Below are 19,840 nucleotides of genomic sequence, written 5' to 3' on the forward strand. Positions count from 1 at the left end.
AATTAGCCGGGCCGGGGATCCGGTTCCCGCAGAGCATTCCCCGCGGCTAAACCCGGCCCCGGGGGCGCACGCCCCGCTGCCTGCGCCGCGCCGCAGGCCTCTGCCGCGGAGCAGCCCCGCTGCCCGCTCCCGGCCCCGGCCAAGCCCCCGCGGAGAGGGCCGCGCGCGGCCGCCCCGGCGCACAACTTTAATAACAGCAGCTGCATTCTCGTTCTTTTCTGCTTGTTTTTACAGCTCAAACTTCAGCAAAACCAGTAGAAACAAGGCAGAGGCCGACGCGAGCATCTTCATAAATAACAGGACAGAGCGCGGCCAGCTCCTGGGGGATTTCTGCTTGCAGCGTGCAAAAAGGGAGACAGAAACAGAGGCAGAGGCGTGTGCAGGCCGGGCTCGCGCCAAGGGGAGCCCGCCGCGGCGGAGCGCCCGGGCGTTCGGCAGCACGGCCCGGCCGGGAGGAGGCGGCGGCGAGGGCTGCGTGCGCCCCCTCCTCCTCCGCAGCCCCGCTCCCCCTCGCGGGACCCCGCTCCCCGCTACCGGCTTCAGGGTCCCTGGAGAGGCGGCTCCGCCGGGAAGCAGAGCTCCCCCGTGGCACCGCGGAGCGCCCGAGCGCCGCCGGCCGAGATCCCCGCTGTTGCGGCGGGTCTGAGCTCTGCAAACACGGGGGCAGGGGCTAAATTCGAGGGTCCTACAACAGTCCAGACGCGCTGGGGGAACCGCCTGCACCACGCGGGAGCTCGGGCATCGCCGCTTCCTCCCCGCCCCGCGGCCGCCCGCTCAGACCCCCGGCACTATACGTCGGAGACCTTCTGGGGCGCGCGGGCTTGCCGCAGTCCGTAGAGCCACTTGATGACGCGGGCGTTGCGCTCGACGACGGAGATGCTGTAGGGCATGCGCTCGGCGGGCCGCTCCTCGAGGGTGCCGGCGCTGCGCTGCGAGCGGCCGCCCTCCGAGCTCGCCGTGCTCACGCTGGGGAACTTGACGGAGACGATGTCGGAGGCGGCGCGGGCGAAGCGCTCCGCGCCCATGTCCTGCACCTCCTCGGGGTCGAGGCCGCAGTAGTTGAAGAAGCGCTCCAGGTCGGCGGTGGCCCGCGAGTAGCGGTCGCTCAGGTCCGACTTGGAGCGGTGCAGCAGGGTCTGGCGGCGGGCGCTGTCGGGGCGCCCGCCGCGGGGGCTGCGGCTCGGCGTGCTCAGCGAGCTGCCGGGGGCGGGCGCTGGAGTTGGTGCTGCCGCCACGGGGGCCGCTGCGGCCCGCAGGGCCCCGCAGGGCCGCACGTCCACCCGGCGCACAGCCACCGCGCCGGAGGGCTTGCAGCCGGCGGAGCCCCCCGACGGCTTGCTCGCGGGCTCGGCGGTGCCCAGGGGCCGCGGGGCGGCGGTGCGCCCACCCACCTCCGTGCCCGCCTCCCGGCCCAACGGGCTTTCCGCCTTGGGAAAGGGGCTGTCACAGACGTTGATGAGGTTGTTGAGGATCTCCAGGTTAAGGGAGGTCGTGGGCCCAGCGGGCTCCACGCGACGGGGCCCCGGCGGCGCCCTGCGGCCGGGGGTGAGCATGGCGCGGCGTGTGCCCGGCGCGAACAGGGGCTGCTTGAGCAGCAGCGGCTTCACCGGCTCCTGCTTGGTGCTGGCGACCTGCTGGCTCTTCACGTACTTGGCCTTGTCGGCCTCCAGCCTCTCCACCGCGCTGGGCTTCCTGGCGCCGGTCTCCACTTGCCGTCGGAAGTACTCGGGGCCCTTGTTGAGGATGCGGAAGGGCATGGCCGAGGCGAAGGGCACCGCCGCCACCCCCTGCATCACGCCGCCGGCCCGCAGGCTCTCCGCGGGCAGGGTCCCGGCCGGCCGCGGCGCCCCGCGCCGCCCGCTGCCCCCGGTCGCCGACCCGCGGCGCCCATCCAGGGTCGCGCCGCAGCGGGACGCCGCCGGCCCCGGATCCCGCGGCGCGGCTCGGCCGGTGATGCCGCGGGCAGCGTCCGCTCCGGGGTCCCGCGCCGCCGGCTGCAGAGAGAGGCCGGCGTTAGCGGCGGCGGCGGCGGCCCCCGCGGGGTCCCCGCGGCGCGGCCGAGCGTGCGGCCGCGGCCGAGCCGCCCGGTCGGCGCCGCCAGCCCGCCGGGGCCAGCGCCCGGCTTCCTATTTCAAGGCAGGGGCCCCGCCTCCGCCGGCCCCCGCGGCGGCCCCGAAACGGCCCGCGGCCAATCCGCGGAGCGAGGCCGCTTCCGACGGCGCCTGGGCCAATGGGGCCGCCGGCAGCGCGCGGGCCCGGCGGGCGAGCGGAGCGCGGCGAGCGGCGGCCGCCTCCGGGCCTCCTCGGGGGCAGCCGGAGCCCCGTCTCCGTCGGGAACGGGGGGGCGCAAGGACGCCCCGCTGGGTCGCCGGGGGAAACGGGGCGCGGGGCCCGCTCGCCGGCGCCGCACGGGCGCCCCGGGACGCGCCGCTCGCCGGCGGCGGGCACGGCTCGCTCCCGGGCTGCCGGCGCCTTCGCCGGGCCCTTTCCCCCGGCCGCCTGCATCTGCGGCCGCGCAGGGGGCGAGGGCGGCGCGACGGGGGCTCCCTGCGGCCCTGGCCCGCCGGGCTGGGCCGGCCCCAGCGCAGCGGGGCGCCGGGAGCCGGCAGGGTGCCGGGACCCCGGGGCCCGCGGCTGCCGCAGCCGGAGCAGCCGCAGCCACGGGCCCCGGCGGAGCAGGGAAAAGCCTCCCGGGAGCCAGGGGGGCCGGGGCGGCCGCGGGCTCCCTGCCCGCCGGCCCCGCTGCAAAGCCCCAGGGAGGTTCCTGCTTGTGTTTTCCCAGCCGGGATGTGCCAGGAGCCGCGCAGAGCCCGGGACCCGCGCTGGAGACCCAGGAACCTCATGTCCTTGGGCCCCCGCCAAGCACAACATGCAGGGCGGTCCTCCCCGGCGGCGCGGGCAGGCGGCGGCCGGCCGCCGGGGGGGGGGCCCGGAGGGGGGGGACCGCAGACCCGTCCCGCGTCCCTGCCGCGCTGTCCCGGGCCGGGCTCGGGGCCGGGGCCTTCCCGGGGCAGCACAGCCGCGACCGCCCCGGCGGCCCTTTCCGAGCGCCGGCGCTGCTCTGCCCGTACCGAACGGCAGCCCCCGCGCCCCCCCCCGGCCCTAGTCCCCCCCTCTCGGGGCCGCGGCGGGGGCGATGCTCGGGGGGGAAGCGCGGGCGGGCGCAGGACTCACCGGCGGCGGCGGCGCCCCGACGGCAGCTCCGGGGCCCGGGCGGCGGCGGGGCGGCACCTGCGGCCGCGCTACCTGCCGCAACAACTTCCTGCTCGCGGCGCCGCCCGGCCCCGCTCCGCCACGGGCGGGGGTCCCGCCCCTTCCCCCCCCCCCGCCCGCCCCGGGGCTGCCCCGGCGGGACGGGGCCGTCTGACCCGCCAAGGGGCCCCGGGGACGGGCGGGGACGGGCAGCGCGGACCCCTCCCCGCCCCCGTCGCGGCCCTCTGCACCTCCCCCCCCCCCGCGAAGCCCAGCAGACGGGGCAGAAAGACGGAGGGCAGCGGGGCGCCGAGGGGAGCTGCCCCCGGGGAAACGCTGGCCGCGGCCTGCCCCGAGCCCATCGCGGCTGCCCCGCGGGGGAAATCGCCGTCAGCCTCCGCCCGAGGCCCCGCGCCAGCAGCCCCGCTCAAGGGGGTGCACGAGAGCCTGACTCAGCCCCGCGCCGGGGCAGTGTCCGTGGGCGGCGGGGAGCGTCCGCGCAACGAAACCCCACGTGCCCGGCACCGCCGCTGCCGGCGGCTGCGTGGCGCGGCAGGCACGGCCCCCGCACGTGGGGGTCCGAGCGCAGCCCCCGGCCCTGGGAAGCAGGCCGAGGCGACGCAGCCCCGCGAGCCGCTCAGCGCCCGCACCGGGGCCACGCTGCGGAGGTCACGGCTGAGCCGCAAGCAGAAGGCGACGCAGCGCGTGCGGGTGGGCGGCGGGGACAGGGACGCAGGGCGCCTTGTCCTGGCCCCAGAGCACAAGTGGCAGCAACCCGACGGAGGCATTGCAGCGCGGCGCGGGCTCTCCTTCCCTGCCGGCGAGGGCCGGCCGGCGGCAACGGCGCCCGGCCGGCCGCACAACCCGCCGCTCCACATTCCTGCAGCTGGAGAGCCGCCAGCCCTGGCACCGGCCGCGGAGCAAACACCGCGGCGCCGAGCCGTGGCAGGCGGGTGCGTGTGAGCTGCCCTCCAAACAGCCCCCAAAACAAAGCGACGTTATCGTGTTCCACAGGCGCTGACGGCGCTCAGCAGCCCCGGTGCCGGGGCTGGCAGTCTGGCTAGTGCCCGGGCTAATGCCTGGCCGTAGTCGTGGCTCGTCGCCCTCCCAGCCAAGCCAGGCTGACTTGGCCCCTTCGGGTAACCTCCTCCACGGAGGCAGCTGCCCCGAAAAGTCGGGCCAGGAGAAGTGCCAGCCTGCCCGCTCGCTGGGCGCTCGGGCCACTGTGAGCCCCGGAGCACCTGGCGAGGGAGCAGCACGCGGGGCTGGCGCCGGGGCCGCCTCCGGCACCTACCTGGGTCTGCCCTGGGCTGCGGGCGCTGGCCCGGCGCCGCGCAGGCCACCGAGCGGCTTCTCCCCGCGCTCGGCCGGGGGGTTGTGCTTGTCCCTGGAGCCTCCTCCTCCTCCACGAGCAATGTCCTTGCCTTCCTCGCTGCGGGACGGCCCTGTTCCGGGGTGCTGGCACGGGGCTGCCGAAACGTCGTGGCTTGCTGCTCCCTCTGAGTCAGCGCCGGGCGCGAACGCCCTCCGAGGCAGCGCAGCACGCAGCCGCAGCGAAACGCCCCGCCGGAGCCGCCGGGTGCCCAGCGTGCCCCTGGGGACACCGGGGGGCCCCTCAGCACTGGCCCTGTCCCAGCCAAGCTCAGCTGCAGCAAGCACAGCTCGAACGGGCACCTGAACGGGCCCCGGCTGCAAGGAGGGGAAAAGAGCCCCACTCGGGTCTCTGGGGCCAGGTGCAGCGCTGGGGCTGCCGGTCTGGGGAGGGTTTGGGGGACGTTTGGTCCTGGAGACCTCGGCAGAGCCAGTGCTGGGATGCTGGTGCTCTCCATCGCAGCCTGGCTGAGCCGAGCCATCTGCCGAGTCCCTCACAAAGCAAACCGCAGCGCTCAGCTCTCTGACTCCTTCCAGGTGCTCCTGAACTTCCACTTTGACCAGATGCAAAGGTGGCTGCTACGGGACAACCAGATCAGCTGCATTTCACAGCCCTTCCTGGGGAGTCTCCACCGTCACCTCCGCTCCCCTCCGCAGCTCGCAGCCGCAAACGTGGCAGCACGCACAGCCCAGGGATCTGCTGCGCCCGGATCCGCCCGGCCGGCCCTGCTGCCCAGCTCCTGGCCGGCCCCGGGACCCCGGGCTGGGCCCCGGCAATAACCCTGTGTGATAAACTCCAAAATGCTTTAATACCCGAGTGAAACTGTAACAGCCGATGGCACAAGCCAAGCAAGCTCTGGGCTGAGCAAGGCGAGTCCGGGGCGACCTCGGTGCTGAGAGCGGAGGAGCCCTGGCAATGCGCTGGCTCCTCGCACCGGGCACAGAGCCGCGGTGCAGAGCAGGGCGAAGGCCTGGAGCAGGGCCTCCGTGCTGGGACGGAGCCGGGAACCGCATGGATCCGGTGGCCTGAGCTCCGGGATGCTCCGGGGGCCCTGAAGAGCAGCTCCCCACGGCGGGGCCGAGCTCGCGGCTGCGAAGCAACGCGCTCACTCAAACAGTGCATTTCTCGAACTGCGCTTGGAAGCAAGACAAGGAGCTGATGGAGGGAAAAGAGCTGAGCAAAGCGCTCGGAAAACAGATGACTTCCGCCGGGAGGGCTGCCCCGGCCCCCGTTTCGGCCAAAGGCGGATCCGCGCGACGAGCCCCGACGGCCGCAGCGGGATGCGAGCGTGCCGGGGCGGCGCGCGGCTGCGGGCGCTGCCCGGGCACGCCACGGCCCCGGCAGCAGGGCGTTGCAGCAGGCAGCCGCGCTTCCAGGTGCCTCGCCCTCTCCAGGAATATCCCGGCTGGCTTTGGGGAGGCAGCCGGCCTGCCGGCGCCCTGCGCTGCGGGGGGTCGGCGGCGGGGGCCCGGCATGGCCCTTTGATCCCGGCAGCGTGTGTGTACTCACCTTATCCCGCCCGAGCCGCCGGGGCTGCCTCGCCGAGCTGCCCGGATAGGCAGGTCTTATCAGCAGAGGCTGGAGTGCGGGGGCCGGGGGCTCGGCGCGAGCCCTCGCTCGCGCTCCTCGGGCCGGCTGCTTGCCCAGAGCAGGCTGCAAGGCGCCGCGCAGCGGAGGGGTCACCCCGGCCCCGCTCCTCCGTCGGCCCCGGGCGAGGCGCTGCCCTGCTCCGTGCCTCAGTTTCCCCGGTCTGCGGGCTCTGCCCTCACGGGCGGGTTCAGGGCCTGGCGGGAGGAGCGGGACGTGGCAGCACTGCGTCGGTCCCTCCCTGGGCACCGTCTGAGCCGGCGGGCACGGGGAGCAGCCGCGGTGCGGCGGCCGGGCGGGCGCCGGGGCCGGGCGGGCAGCGAGCAGATGGAGGATCGCGGCGGGCGGCGCGGCTTTGTCTGCCGGCGCGGCGGCGCGGGCCGGGCTCTCCGCAGATGGCGGCTGCGCGGGGCCGGGGGGAGCCGCCGGGGCGGCGGGCGCGGGCGAGGCCCTGGGGATCCGGCCCTTTTGTCGGGCTCTAACCCCTCGGCAGAGGCCCCTTCCCCGCGGCACCCGAGGCAGCAGCCTTTCAACTTTCAACTTGACCTGCTCCATTCGCATGGAAATCAGATGCAAATGGAGCCGGGGGGGCTGGGAGGAGGCGGCCGGGGGAGGAAGGGGCCCTCGGCCGCAAGCTGCTGCCCCGACCCCCGCGCCCCCGCCGGGCTGCCCGTCCTGGCGCGGTGCCGCCCGCCCGGCAGGCGATACCCGCGCGGGGGCAGCCCGGCCGGAGGGTGGGGAGGGGAAGCAGAGAGCGGGCTGGGGGGGGGGTTGTGCAGGTGAAGGGCTCCAGCATCCCCCCCTCCGAGGGGGCCGAGCGCCCGGCCGCAGCCTCCCCGCGCCGCGGGGCTGCGCTCCCCCGCCCCGCACCCCGCTGTGTTTGACACACACCACCTGGGGTGGGGGGGCCCGTGGCTGCTCGCCTGCCCACCCCAGCCTGGCGAGGCCCCTCCACCGGGTACCGCTCGGTCACCGTCTGCAAACGGCAGCCCATCGCCCCCCTCGCGCACCCCCCGCGCCGCCGCCAGCCGCGGGGCTCCTCCGGGCTGCTGGATTCAACGCAGGACGGTCGCCCGCGCCCCGCGCCCCCCAGCATCTCGCCGCGGGGTGCCCGGCTCCCCACCCGGCCGTGCGGCACCCCGAGGAGCCCCTGGCGCTCGCACGCACGAGGCTGCTCCCCGCCGAGCGCCTTGCAAACCGCTCTCCCAGCGACACCCTGTGGGTGCCGGGGGAAGAGCCCGTGCGAGGCGCCCCGGGGAGGTGGGCGCTGGGGAGCAGCAGCAGGGAGCCGTGGAGCACCGGCCCGCGGGGAGCCGGGCTGCGCCGTGCGCAAGGGACGCGTGCCGGGGCAAGGCCGCGCCGCGGCCAGGCTCGCCGGTCCCCGTGGGACCCCGCGCAGCCCTGGCCCGGCCGGGATCGCAGCCGCTGCCGCCCGGTGATATATGCACCTGCATGCCGCAGCCCGGAACAGGTGGGACGCGGTTCAGCAGGGACAAGTGCAAAGTACACGGCGCAGCCAGGAATAATCCCCGGCACCCAGCCAAGCCGGGGCGCAGCGGGCTGCCGGCGGTGCTGCGGCGCGTGCCCCGCGGCCCTGCCGCGCGAGCATGGGGCTGTGCGCGGCCCCGGCGGTACGTGGGGGCGCGCGGGGGGCAGCAGGCCCCGGGGGCAGGGAGCAGGCGAGGGGCTGAGCTGAGGGCTGTCGGGGGTGGGGGGGAGGCAGGAGGCGGCGGGGCAGGGGCCGGATGGCGGGACCGAGGCCTGAGCCGGCGGCCGGCGCGGGAGGCTGCCTGGAGCCCAGCCGGGGTCTCCGGCCAGAGGTGGGGAGCGGGGTCGCACGCCGGCCCGGGGACCTGGGCAGCCCGTGAGCACGTGGAGGGGGGACGGGGGGTCCCCGAGCCCTGGCACCCCTCCGGCCGGGCTGGCCCCCGCCCTGCGGACGGGCAGCAGGGACTGGGCTGGTCCCTCTCCGCCTGGCCCGGGCTCCCTGCGGCCCTGCGCGCGGCGGGTTTTCTCCTTTCTTTTCTCTTCCGTCTCACCGCGCGCTGCACCTGCAGCTGGCCGTGCCTGCAGCACCCGGCCCGCTCCGGAGACCCACCGGCGTCTCCCCACGCGGGACAGGCGCCCTGAAATGCACCCTTGGAGTTTGCTCCTGAGCACGTGGGGGAGAGCGCGGGGCCCTGCGCCGCCGTCCCCGGCCCCCGCGGGACACGAGGACTGCCCGCCGGCCGGGGCCAGCCTGCCGCCGTGCCGCTCCGTGCCGTGCCGTGCCGTGCCGTGCCGTGCTGGCGGTGGCCGCGAGCCCGCTCCGAGCTGCTGTGCAGCGCCGGGGAAGTGCCATCGCTTCCCGAAAGCGCAGTGAGTGGATGCTGTGCGGCTCCCCCGTGCTCGGGAACGGGGCTGGGAACGGGGCCGGCGGGGAGCGGGCACGGGAGCCCGGGCACGGCGGAGCCCCCCGGCCGCCAGCACAGCGGGGCGGGCAGGGGGAGCCGGCGGCGGCGGCGGCGGAGGCGGGCGGCCTTGGCCCGGCTGACTCAGCTGCCTGGTATGAGCCGGCGCCGGTCGCAGGTGGGGCCACCGGGGCCCTTCTCGCTGCGGGCGCCAGAGCCTGCTGGGATCGCGAGGAGGATCGCACGGGAGGGAGCTGGGAGCTGCCTTCCCTGCCCCACGGATGCTGTGGGAGCTGCACGGCCTCGGCCCCCGGCGGAGCGGAGCAGCTGCCCAGGCCTCCCCCCACCCTGCGCCCAGGTGAGAGCCACGGGTGCCCCGGGCCGGGCCGTGGGCCGTGGGCCGTGGGCCGTGGGCCACGAGCCGCGGCAGGTCCCGGCACGGGCAGGTCCCGGCCAGGCCAGGCTCCACCTCCGGTGCCGCGGAGCCCCGGCTGGCCGGAAGGAGAGGGCTCGCACGGGACGGACCCCGCGCCAGGCCCAGCGCGGGAGAGCCCGAGCTGCTGGCTGCCGGGGAGCGCGGAGGGCTCCCCGGGGCGTTCGCCACGGCGCGGCCGGGGTGCTGGGCTAGGAGGACCTCTGTTTGGTCCGGGTGCTGCGGTCCCATCCATGAGGCACGTCCTCCCAGCCCTCGGCTGCAGCCAGACACACGCGGCACCCGTCCAGGCAGCGCCCGCGCCGGATGCCCCGGGGACACCCGGTGCAGGCACCGCTGGGTGGCAGCAAGTCCTGCACCCATGCCGCATTTTGAAAAGGGAGATGCAGGAGGGGAACGGCGGGGGCGTTCGCAGGAGGCCGGGGATGCGGCGGGCAGAAGCGTGTCACGCTGCGGCTGAGCCCGGCCCCCGTCCCGCTCTCCCCCGCAGCGCGGCGGCAGCGCCCAGCCGTGAGCCATGGCACTGCTCACCCACCTGCTGGCCTGCGTCTTCGGCACGGGCTCCTGGGTCGCCATCAACGGGCTGTGGGTCGAGCTGCCGCTGCTGGTGACGGTGCTGCCTGAGCAATGGGACCTGCCCTCCTACATCACCATCATCATCCAGATGGCCAACGTGGGGCCACTCTTTGTCACCATCATGCACCGCTTCAGGCCTGGCTTGCTCAAGGAGGTGGCTGTCATCTACGTGATTGTGTCCACGGGTGTCCTGGCCTGCCTCCTCCTGGCCTTCCTGTGGAGCTACACGTCCCCCATTGCTGGGGTGCCCCACAGCACCGCATTCCTGGTCCTCACCTTCTTCCTGTCCCTGGTGGACTGCACCTCCTCCGTCACCTTCCTGCCCTTCATGATGCAACTGCAACCTCAGTATCTGACCACCTTCTTCATAGGTGAAGGGCTCAGCGGGTTGATCCCTGCTCTCATCGCGCTAGGCCAGGGCTCTGGCATCTCCAGCTGTGTCAACGTCACCCGCGTGGTCAACATCACCTCTGGCAATGAGACCACGGAGGGCAATATCTTCCAAATGGAGACCCACTACTTCCCAGCCAACTTCTCCACCCTCCTCTTCTTCCTGCTCATGACAGTGATGATGGCAGCCTGCTTGGTGGCATTCTTCTTCCTCAGCAGGCAGCCCAAGGTGTGGGAGCTCTCGCAGCAGCAGTTGTTTCCCAGCAGCGTCATCCTGAGCTCATTTGATCAGGTTCCCGAGGATGGTGATGGCTCCAGGGACAGAGGAGGCTGCCCATGCCCAAAGGATGCCAGGCAGCCTGGGGAGGCCCAACTAGAGAAGATGTCCTACTCTCTGGCCAAGCTCACCTTCATCTACATCCTCATAGCCTGGGTGAGCTCTCTGACGAACGGGGTCCTGCCGTCCGTGCAGTCCTACTCCTGCCTGCCCTACGGCAACACGGCCTACCACCTCTCCGCCACGCTCAGCTCCATGGCGAACCCCATCGCCTGCATCATCGCCATGTTCCTGCCTGGCAGGTGGGTCGTGGCGTCCCCGGGGGTCCGACCCCCACGCCAGCCAGCGGGGCACTTCCAGGCAGCCCAATGGGAGTGGCCAGGGGGAGAAGCCAAGTGGTTTGGGGATCACAGGGGTCTCCAGACCAAAGGGGTTGGGAAACCATCTTCTGCTGGGCAGGCAGAGATGACCAGGGGAGGAGGACAGGGCTGGCACGCAGCCGACCCGGCTGGAAAGACCGGACCAACTGCCTGTGCCGTGGGTCTGGCCTCTCCCACTGCGGCGAGCGGCCGTGCTGGGTGACGGGGCCGGGCTGGCAGCGATCCCCGCGTCGCCGGTGTGTCCCTTGCAGGTCCCTGGCCCTGCTGGGCGCCCTCACCGTGGCGGGGACGGGCTTTGGCGCCTACAACATGGCCATTGCGGTGATGAGCCCCTGCCCGCTGCTGCAGCAGTCCCAGTGGGGCGACGCCGTCATCGTAAGTCGCGGTGCCCCTCCTCGGCCCGGGGACGCGCCAGCGTCGCCCCGCCGGCCCCGCTGACCGCTCTCCCCCACGCCGCAGGTGCTCTCCTGGGTGCTCTTCACCGGGACGCTCTCCTACGTGAAGGTGATGGCCGGGGTGATCCTGCGGAGCCGCAGCCACAGCGCGCTGGTGTGGTACGGGGCCATGGAGCAGCTGGGCTCCCTCCTGGGCGCCGTGCTCATGTTCCCCCTCGTCAACGTTTACGGCTTCTTCAAGTCCGCCGACTACTGCAACCTGCGGTGCCCGGCGTGAGCGGGGCCCGGCGGCGCCCCGCTGCCCGCGGACGCTCCGGCACCCGCCGGAGCCAAGCGGGACCCCTGCCCCGGGAACGGGAACGGGCCGCGGGAAGCAGCCGGGCCCCGGCTCCCGCGCCCGGCCGGCGCCCCGGGAACGGGGCGTCCCTGTAGCCTTGGAACAAATAGAAGGTGTTTGCTGCCCGCTCCGGCCTCCCGCCCCGCTGCGCTGCCCCGGGGAGCCCGGCCCCGCAGGGAAGGCGCCCGCCCGTGCCGCCCCGCGGCCTCCGCACCGGCGGGGATGCGGCCCCGGTTTGCTTCCACCCTTGCATGCTGCCGGGGGAAATGAGGCGGGAGGCGCGGTGACGGGCTCCACGGGCCGGGGCGCCCGGCTCCCGCTGGAGGAGCAGGGCGCCAGCCGCCCGCCCCGGCTCACCAGTCACGGCCGCCGGGGAGGGGAGCGCGGCCGCCCGGGGCCTGGCCTCACCCACTCGGCCGCCGGGGAGCGCGGCAGCCCCCGGCCCGCGGGCGGCTGCGGCCGGCTGCACGGGGGCCAGGCGAGGCCGCCGGAGCATCCGCAGCCCCGCAGCCGCACGGCCCCGGGGGGCTCCGCGCCAGGGCTGCCAGAGCCGCAGGGCCCCCCTGGAAGCAGGTGGGGAAACTGAGGCGCGGTGCGGCGGGGGCGACCCGGCCCGGGGCTCTCCGTTCCCTGCTGCCGGCTCTGCGCCCCGGCGCGGCCCGGCTCCGCGCGCGCGGCTCCCCGCGGTCCCCGGGGCGCGCGGCAGCCGTGCCTTTGTCCCCAGCTCTTTGTCTCGCAATCTGCTTCGCCCCGCGAGCGGCGGCCGCGCGCTGCCAGACGGGCTCTTGTTGTGCCCTGCAGACACGGATTCGAGCCACTTCGGGGGCTCCGACCGCCTCCCGGCCGCCTGCGCGAGGGACGCGGCCGGAATAGCTAATTGGGGCAGCCCCCTCTCCCCGCCGGCCCGCTCAGCCCCGGGCCAGGGCTCCCGCCGGCCGCGAGCCGGTCACCGGGGCATGCTGGCGCTCCGCTCGCCGCGGCCGGCTCGTGCCCCTCCATGCAGCGCCGTGCCCCATCCCGCTGGCCTTGGCATCCTTGCCAGAGCCGGTGCCCGGGGACCGCCCGGAAAGCAGCCAGGTCACTAGCCCCCGGTGCGCGGGGACGAGCCGCGGGCCGGCCAGCCGCGGCCGGGCCATCTCCGGCCTCACAGCTGAGACCTGGGAGCCGGGGCTGAAACTGCGGCTCCGCTCCGCTCGGCGCTGCCACGAGGGGGGAAAAAAGCCCAGCAGCTGCAGCAGGAAGCAGTGAGTCATGCCGGGCGCGTGCTGGGCCGGGCCGGGCCGGCAGCGCCCAGCGCCGCAGCGTGCCCGCAGCGTGCCGGGCTGCGCCGGCGGCAGCGGGGCAGAGGCTCGGCGCCCGCCGGCATTGCCGGGCCGTCCCTGCGGGCACCGCGCATCCTTCGGGATCGGGCCCCGAGGAGCCTGCGAGCGGGATGGAGACGCGGGGAGGAGGCCGCTGCCGGTCGGGGGTGCGGGGCCACTCGGCTCCTCCGCAGCAGCGGGGAGCTGGATGTGCCCCCCCGATACGGGGGGCTCCCGCCCCCCCCACCCGCCGCCCCCTCCCTCCCTGCCGCCTGCCCCGGAGCCGCGAGCGGGGAACAGTTGCATTCAAGCCGTGCAAGGGGGAATTATTTCCATACAGCTGCTCAGAAAGGCACGAAATTCGGCATCGCCCAGCGGTGCTCCGGGAGGAAGGCCGGGCCTTTCTCCGCCGCCGCCGCCGCGCGGCGGGGGCTGCCGGGGGGGGGGGCCCGGCCTCGCGCGCTCAGCAATATTAGCACAGCTCCGCAGGACTGATTGCAGGTTATTAACATACATTATCTCAGTCCCCTGCCTCTGAAAGGAGCCGAGCTCCCGCTCCCTCCCCGCCCGCCCCCCTCCCCCTGTCTTTTACACTTAATTACCTCCCTTATTACACCACAGCCTGGAGAGAGAAAAAAAGCACCGGGCAGCGGGCAGGCAGGCAAGCCCGGCCCAACTAGGGCGTAAGTAATCGCCCGCTCTGCTAACGTGCCTGCAAGGAAAGGAATCGCACACACACGTCTAAATACACAGGGGAGCAGAGGGCCGGGAGCGCCCAGCTCCCCCCGCGCGCGCCCCGGGAAGGGGGGTCCCAGGGGCCGCGTGCCCTTGGGGCCAGCGCGACCTTGGACTCGGCACAGCCCTGACGTCAGGGCCTGGCTGCGGGGCCAGATGGGATTTGCCATCATGGGTGGAGGGCTGGGGACAGATGGGAGGAGTGGACGAGCCTCCAGCCTGTGTCGGGGGCAGCTCTGACCCCCCCCCCCAACCTCTGGGCTGGCTCCGGTGGGGACGGGATGTGCAGTGCCCCCCCACGCCTCCCCACAGCTGGGATCTCACCTCTCACGGCCCTCGGTGCACCCGGAGCAGCGCCCGCAGCGGGGGGCAGCCCCAGCCGGGAGCAAGCCGGGGGCAGCGGGCAGGCGCGGGGGGTCTCGGGCACACGGGGGCGGCCGCCCTGGGCTGGCAGCGCGCTCCTGCGGCCCATGCAGCGCGGCCGCCTGAAGGGCCGGGGCATCCCCAGGCCGGGGGTTTCCAGCCGCGGGGCGCGGAGCGGGCGCCCCGGCTCCCCTCGCGCCGGCCGTGCCAGCACTCTGCTGCCGGTGATTTATCACGAACTATTATTAGTTAAGTGCTGCAATGCACTCGGCGTAATGCAAGGCGCGGGGAAGAGCGCGGTCCTTCCTTGGGCGCTCAGAGCCGCCGCGGCTGGCAGCGCCTCCGGGGAGGAGGAGGCTGTTAGTGTAATGGGCTGGGGGGAGCCCGGGCTTTGAAGGCTGGATTGCAAAGCAAGACGAGGCTGGCTGGGGTCCCCAGCACGGTGGCATTGCAGTGGCTTCGAGCCCGGGGCCTGGCCATTGGGCGAGGAGCTGGAGAGGATGAGAGCAACCCAGGGCCTTTGCATTGCGTCCCCCATGCTCCCAGTCCCCGGGAGCATCCCCTGAGCGGGGCACCTCGGAGGGGCTCCCGACGCAACGGCAGCAGCAGGGCTATTCCAGCCCAGGCCAGGATGCCAATCCGGCCCCAGGGAGAGCCAGCTCCGGGGTTGCAGCCCTTCCGCAGAGCTCCTCAGGGCTGGGGCCTCATCCTGCGCCGGGGCCGGGGCCGGGCCCAGGAGGGCCGCAGCGGCAGGCTCCACCATGTGTGCGGCGCGGGCGAGGGGAGGCGGGGGGCGCGGGGGATCCGGCGGGGAACAATACACCGCCACGAGCCCGGCTGCTGCTGTGGGCGGCGAAGGTCACAGTGCTGCCCCGGGGACAGGGACGGGAAAAGGGACAGGACGTGGGGAAAGGGACAATGAGCAGGGATGGGGATGGGGAAAACAGACGGGGGCAGGGAGCAGCAGCAGTGATGGGGAAAGGGACAGCGGACAGTGATGGGGACAGGACGGAGATGGGGTGGGGACAGGGACAGGGTGGAGGAGCAGGGGGGGGACAGGAACATGGATAGGGAAGAGGGCATGGATGTGGGGATAGGGAACAGGGATGGGGGCAATGGAAAGGGACAGGGGACAGGGATGGGGATGGGGAAAAGGATGTGGATAGAGAGCAGAGATGGGGACAAGGACCCCCAGCCCCGACCTTCCCAGGCCCTGCGAGCTGGTGGCAGGAGACAAAGGCAGAGGGAGGCAGCCGGTCCCCACGGCCCGTGTCCCCACCGCTGGGGCCAGAGGGGGCCGGGGGGCCGGGACCCTGCACTGCCGGCACTGGGGCACTCGGCGCTGCCGGCGGCGGCTCGGGGGGATCCGGGGGCACCGGGGGGGGGGGGGTGGGCGCGCTGCGCGGCCGGGTGGAGCAGCCCCCTCCCCACCCCCCTGCCGCCTGCCTTCCTCCCCCTCCTCCTCCTCCTCCTGCTCTCCTGCTCCTCCTCGCCGCCTGCCTCCCTCCCCGCCCCTCGCACTCGGCTCCCCGCGCCTCGCCGCCCGCACAGCCGGTGCCCGGCGGCGCACGGCGGCCAGCAGCAGCGCGGGGCCGGGGCGCTGCGCGGGGCCGGGGCCGGGGCGCTGCGCGGGGCCGGGGCCAGGGCCGGGGCCGGAGCTGTCCGGTGCTGAAGGCGCCGGCCGGGCCCCGCCATGCCCCGCTCCTTCCTCGTCAAGAAGATCAAGGCGGACGCCTTCCCGGACGCCGGGGCCCCCGCGGCCAGCTACGCCCCCCTGGAGCCCCCCTACGCGCTGCCCGGCCCCGCCGCCGGCGATGGTAAGTGCGGGGCCCCTGGGGGCTCGGGAGGGCCGGGCCGGGGCAGCGGCGCCGCGGACCCCCCCTCCCCGGGCGGGCTGCGCCCCCTCCTCCCCCGCGCCGCGCCGCGCTATTGTGCGCGCCCGGCGGAGCACCGCGGGGGCCGGCGGGGCCGCCGGGCCGGCGGGGACGCGAGGGGCCCCGGGACGCGGTCCCCGCGGCAAGTGCGGGGCGACGGAGGCGTGCGGGGGGGTCCCCGCCTTTGTGTCCCGCAGCCGGGGTGGCTGCGCGTGCCGGAGCCCGGGCGCCGTGGGGGGGACTCGTCCCCGCACGCCTTGTCCCCCTGCGGGGCCACCGGCCGCTGCCGAAGTTGGTCCGTGGGGAAATGTCACGCCTGTGTCACCCGCAGCCTGCGCAGCAGCACGGGGCCTCGGCCCCAGCCGGACCCCGGGACCCCAACCCGCCAGGCGTCGAGGCCGGCTCCCACCCAGGACAAGTTCCTGGGGGGACATGCAGCCGTCGGGCTCCCCAGAGCGGGGAGGGGACGGCAGGCGAGCGAGGCAGGGGGCAGGAGCCTCGCCGTGCCTGCGGGTTTCATTGTTTGCAGCGGTGCCCGAAGCCCCTCCAAGAGCGCAGCGGAGGCTGGCGCTCCCCGGAGCACGGGGAAGAGCCATTCGGAGCTGGGAAGGGGAGCGGGAGGGAGCAGCCGCCTTCCCCGCACCCCAGCCGGATAGGTGCAGAGGGCTGGGTTGGAGGATGCCCGGGGCACCCGGAGCTCTGTCCTGCGAGGTGAGGCTGGGGCAGGGTCCGGGAACCAGCCGGGCTCGGCAGAGACTCCCGACGGAGCGGCCCGGTTGCCTGCCCTGCAAGCGGGGGCTGGAGAGGTCTGTCCCAGGCCACGGCCCGGCCGGTCCTGGCTGCTCAGGGAGCCTGAGGCCGGGCTGGGTGCAGGTATGGGCCTGATCCAGCCAAGGGCGCCCGACCACCGCTTCCCTTGTCCCTTCTGCTCCACGCTGGCTGCTCCCCAGCAAAGCAGCTTTCTCCAGACATGGGCAGGGGTGAGAGACCTGCTTGACTGGGGTGGGGGGTTCCTGCTCTGCACCCCCTGCCTGGTCGGGAGCGACATGCCGGTGGGGGAGGGATGTGCTGCAGCTGGGCAGAAGCTGCCGACGCTGCTCTCCTGGAAATAACCTTGCTGCATGCTCGGAGGCAGCGTGAGAAATTGCTGAGCAGAGCGCTTTCTGCACAGCCCGTGTGACCGCACTGTCAGCACGGCGCGGGGAGCCGTGTGGGGGGCTGGGGGCACGGCTCTGCCACGGCCTCGCCAGGCCCCGCTCCCCACAGTGGCGTGGGGGTCCCCAGCCTGAGGGGGACAAACCACGGGCGCCCCGGCTACGGCTTGCCCCCCAGAGCAGTGGGGCGGGGGGGGCTACATTTAGAGGGTGTTTGCACGGCTGCAGCTGGGGTGGAGTGCCCACCCCAACCTGTGGGTATGCACACACAGGGCCGAGGCGAGCCCGGCCGGGCACAGCCCGCCTGAATGCCCCCGGCAGCCCCTGCCACCACCAACGGTGCAGAAACGTCCCCTGAGGCAGTTAGCAAGGAGCCTCGTGCACGAGGCTGGGAGATGAGGAGGGCGGCGTGGGGCTGCCCAGGGCACCCCGGTGCCCCAGCGCCGCGCACGCGCTGGCAGCACGCTGGCCCCGTGGGGAGGGGGCTGCACTGCTCCCCCCGCGCCCGGCCCGTGCACCGCAGTGACCTTCGCGTGCCCGGCGCGCGGGCACGGGAATCCCACGCGGCGCCTGCTCCGCGGTGCGCCGAGAGCCGCCGGCCCGCAGCCGGCCCGCGATGGCCCCGACGCCCCGCGGGAGAGCCGGGGCGCCAGGAAGCTGCTCTCCAAGATCGGGGCTGGCCCCGCTCCCGGGGGGAGCCCGGGCTCGGGCCGGCCGGGGGGACGGTGACCGCGCTGTGTCGTCCCCGCAGGGTACGTCCCGCACTGCCTGGCGCCCGCCGGCTACGACGCCGACAAGAAGCAGGGGCTCCCGCTGCCGCCGGCCGACCCGGCTTACGCGCCGGCCCACGAGGAGTACAGCGACCCCGAGAGCCCCCAGTCCAGCTTCTCCGCCCGCTACTTCCACGGCGAGGCGGCGGTGACGGACAGCTACTCCATGGACGCCTTCTTCATCACAGACGGGCGGTCGCGGCGGCGCGGCAAGAGCCAGCGCCGCGGGAGCCACCGCCACTCGTGCCCCGAGTGCGGCAAGACCTACGCCACCTCCTCCAACCTCAGCCGGCACAAGCAGACGCACCGCAGCCTGGACAGCAAGATGGCCAGGAAATGCCCGACGTGCGGCAAAGCCTACGTCTCCATGCCCGCCCTGGCCATGCACGTCCTCACCCACAACCTCAAGCACAAGTGCGACGTGTGCGGCAAGGCCTTCAGCCGGCCCTGGCTGCTGCAGGGCCACATGCGCTCGCACACGGGCGAGAAGCCCTTCGGCTGCGCGCACTGCGGGAAGGCCTTCGCCGACCGCTCCAACCTGCGCGCCCACATGCAGACCCACTCCGCCTTCAAGCACTACAAGTGCAAGCAGTGCGAGAAGACCTTCGCCCTCAAGTCGTACCTCAACAAGCACTACGAGTCCGCCTGCTTCAAGGGCTCCGAACACAGCTGTGCGATGGGCAACTAGCCCCCGCCGGCGCCCGGCCGCAGGGCTCCCGCGGCCGCTGCAGCCGCTCCTTCCGCGGTGCCGTCGCCGCCGGAGGACGCGTCTCCCCCCCCCCAGACCCGCCGCCCACCCCGGGACAAGGGCGCCCGGCGCTTCCCCTGGAGCATTTGAGGCGAGAAGGGGCCCCGCGGCAGCAGCCAGCCCCTCGCCCCACGTGCTCAGGGGGTCCCGGCACAGCCGGGCACGTTCCTCTGCGGGGGACTCGCTCCGGGAACCTCCCCCGGACCTGGGAGGGACCCTCCTCCCCTCGACTCCTGACGTTCCACGTATATTTATTTAATTTATTACTATTATTTATTTAGAGCTGCTGCTTCTCCTCCCGGGAAACACCAGGGGAGAAAAGACACTCACCTGCTCCCTCTGGGGGCAAAAACTCACCGCATTCAAAACCCCGATGGGACGATAGGGCCAGAGAGGTGATGAGGCCACGGGGGGGTCGGGGACGCGCACCAGGCGCTGACACCCCCGGCCCACCCTGCCCTGCCCCGCGGGGCAGAGAGCAAAGCTCCCGGCTGCGGGGGCTGCACGCGGCCCCGAAAGCGCCCGTGGCCGGAGCCGGGGCTGGGGGGCGCGGGGGTCCCCGGGGCAGGACCCTCCCCCAAACCGCACGCCTCCGCCGCCGCTCAAGCCCCGGGGCGACGGCCACGCAGCCGGAGCGGCCGGTGGTGCTGCAACGCTCGGGTGAGTCTATTTATTGTTAGTTCTTATTTATATTATTTATAATTTAAGCTTTTCACTATTTATTTGCCAAGAGCGGCCTGGCCGTGCCAGTGCCCAGCAGCTCTTCCGCACGGCTGGCGGCGCCTGGCAGGAGGCGGCGGAGCCGCGGGGACCGGGACCAGGACGGGGCCGCGCGCAGGAGGGGCCCCGGCAACGGAGGGGTGAGGGCGCGAGCCCGCCGGGCTGGCGGCACCGGGCAGCCCCGACGCCGCGCCCCGCAAACCTCGAGCAAAAGGCAAAGCTGCCGTCCTCCGTCTTCCGCGGCGCTGCCGAGTGCCCCCGGCCCCCCCCCAGCCCCGGGGGCACCCCGGGCGTTTCTATGCAACCTCCCGGCGGGGCGCACCCTCGCCCGCCCCGCGCGCCGCCGCCGCCTCCTCCTACCTCGCACCGCGAGCCGCGGGGCCGCGCGCGGACCTTGCCGTGCCGTCTTCCTCCCCGCAGCCTTCCTCCCCGCAGTCTTCCTCCCCGCCTCGCTGGCTCCCTGCGCGCCGCCGCGTCCGCGCCCTGCCGCGCGGCTCGACGCCTCCCGCGCGCCCCGGGCCGCGGTGCTCCCCGCCGCCCCGTGTTCATACTGTAAATAGCAGATACTACAGCAATAATTTTCCGTGCATGATTGATTTTCTCCTGCCAGGTTTTTGTATTTGACAGATCACAGTGAGACAAGGCTACTGCTGAGAAGCGGCCACCTGCGGTATCACTTGTAATGCAATTCAGGGATATAAAAGGGATTTCTGCCACTACGACGTGTGTCTCGGGGCGTTTGTACGGGCGGCGGCGGGCGGGGGTCCCGGCAGCACCGCCACCCCTGCGAACGCCCAGCAAGGCCCCTCGGCCACGCCAGGCGCTGACGCTCGGGGTGCAGCTTTC

General features: G+C 73.9%; 3 protein-coding genes across 3 annotated transcripts; 2 read left to right on the forward strand and 1 right to left on the reverse strand.

Annotated features, from left to right (window-relative positions):
* Positions 1-211: 211 nt before the first annotated feature.
* On the reverse strand, positions 212-1,869 carry FAM110A (family with sequence similarity 110 member A). Its single transcript, XM_062589359.1, has one exon. The coding sequence runs from the start codon at positions 1,791-1,793 to the stop codon at positions 789-791; it is 1,005 nt and encodes a 334-aa protein (XP_062445343.1). The 5' UTR covers positions 1,794-1,869; the 3' UTR covers positions 212-788.
* Positions 1,870-9,491: 7,622 nt separating this feature from the next.
* Positions 9,492-11,332, forward strand: SLC52A3 (solute carrier family 52 member 3). Its single transcript, XM_062589360.1, has 3 exons — positions 9,492-10,519; positions 10,849-10,972; positions 11,057-11,332. Exons 1-3 carry the CDS (start codon positions 9,492-9,494, stop codon positions 11,267-11,269), a joined length of 1,365 nt encoding a protein of 454 aa, XP_062445344.1. The 3' UTR covers positions 11,270-11,332.
* Positions 11,333-15,421: 4,089 nt separating this feature from the next.
* On the forward strand, positions 15,422-18,214 carry SCRT2 (scratch family transcriptional repressor 2). Its single transcript, XM_062589438.1, has 2 exons — positions 15,422-15,545; positions 17,508-18,214. Exons 1-2 carry the CDS (start codon positions 15,422-15,424, stop codon positions 18,212-18,214), a joined length of 831 nt encoding a protein of 276 aa, XP_062445422.1.
* The last annotated feature ends 1,626 nt before the right edge of the window (positions 18,215-19,840 follow it).

This window comes from Rhea pennata, chromosome 16 (genome assembly GCF_028389875.1).
Source record: "Rhea pennata isolate bPtePen1 chromosome 16, bPtePen1.pri, whole genome shotgun sequence".
Classification (NCBI taxonomy): domain Eukaryota; kingdom Metazoa; phylum Chordata; class Aves; order Rheiformes; family Rheidae; genus Rhea; species Rhea pennata.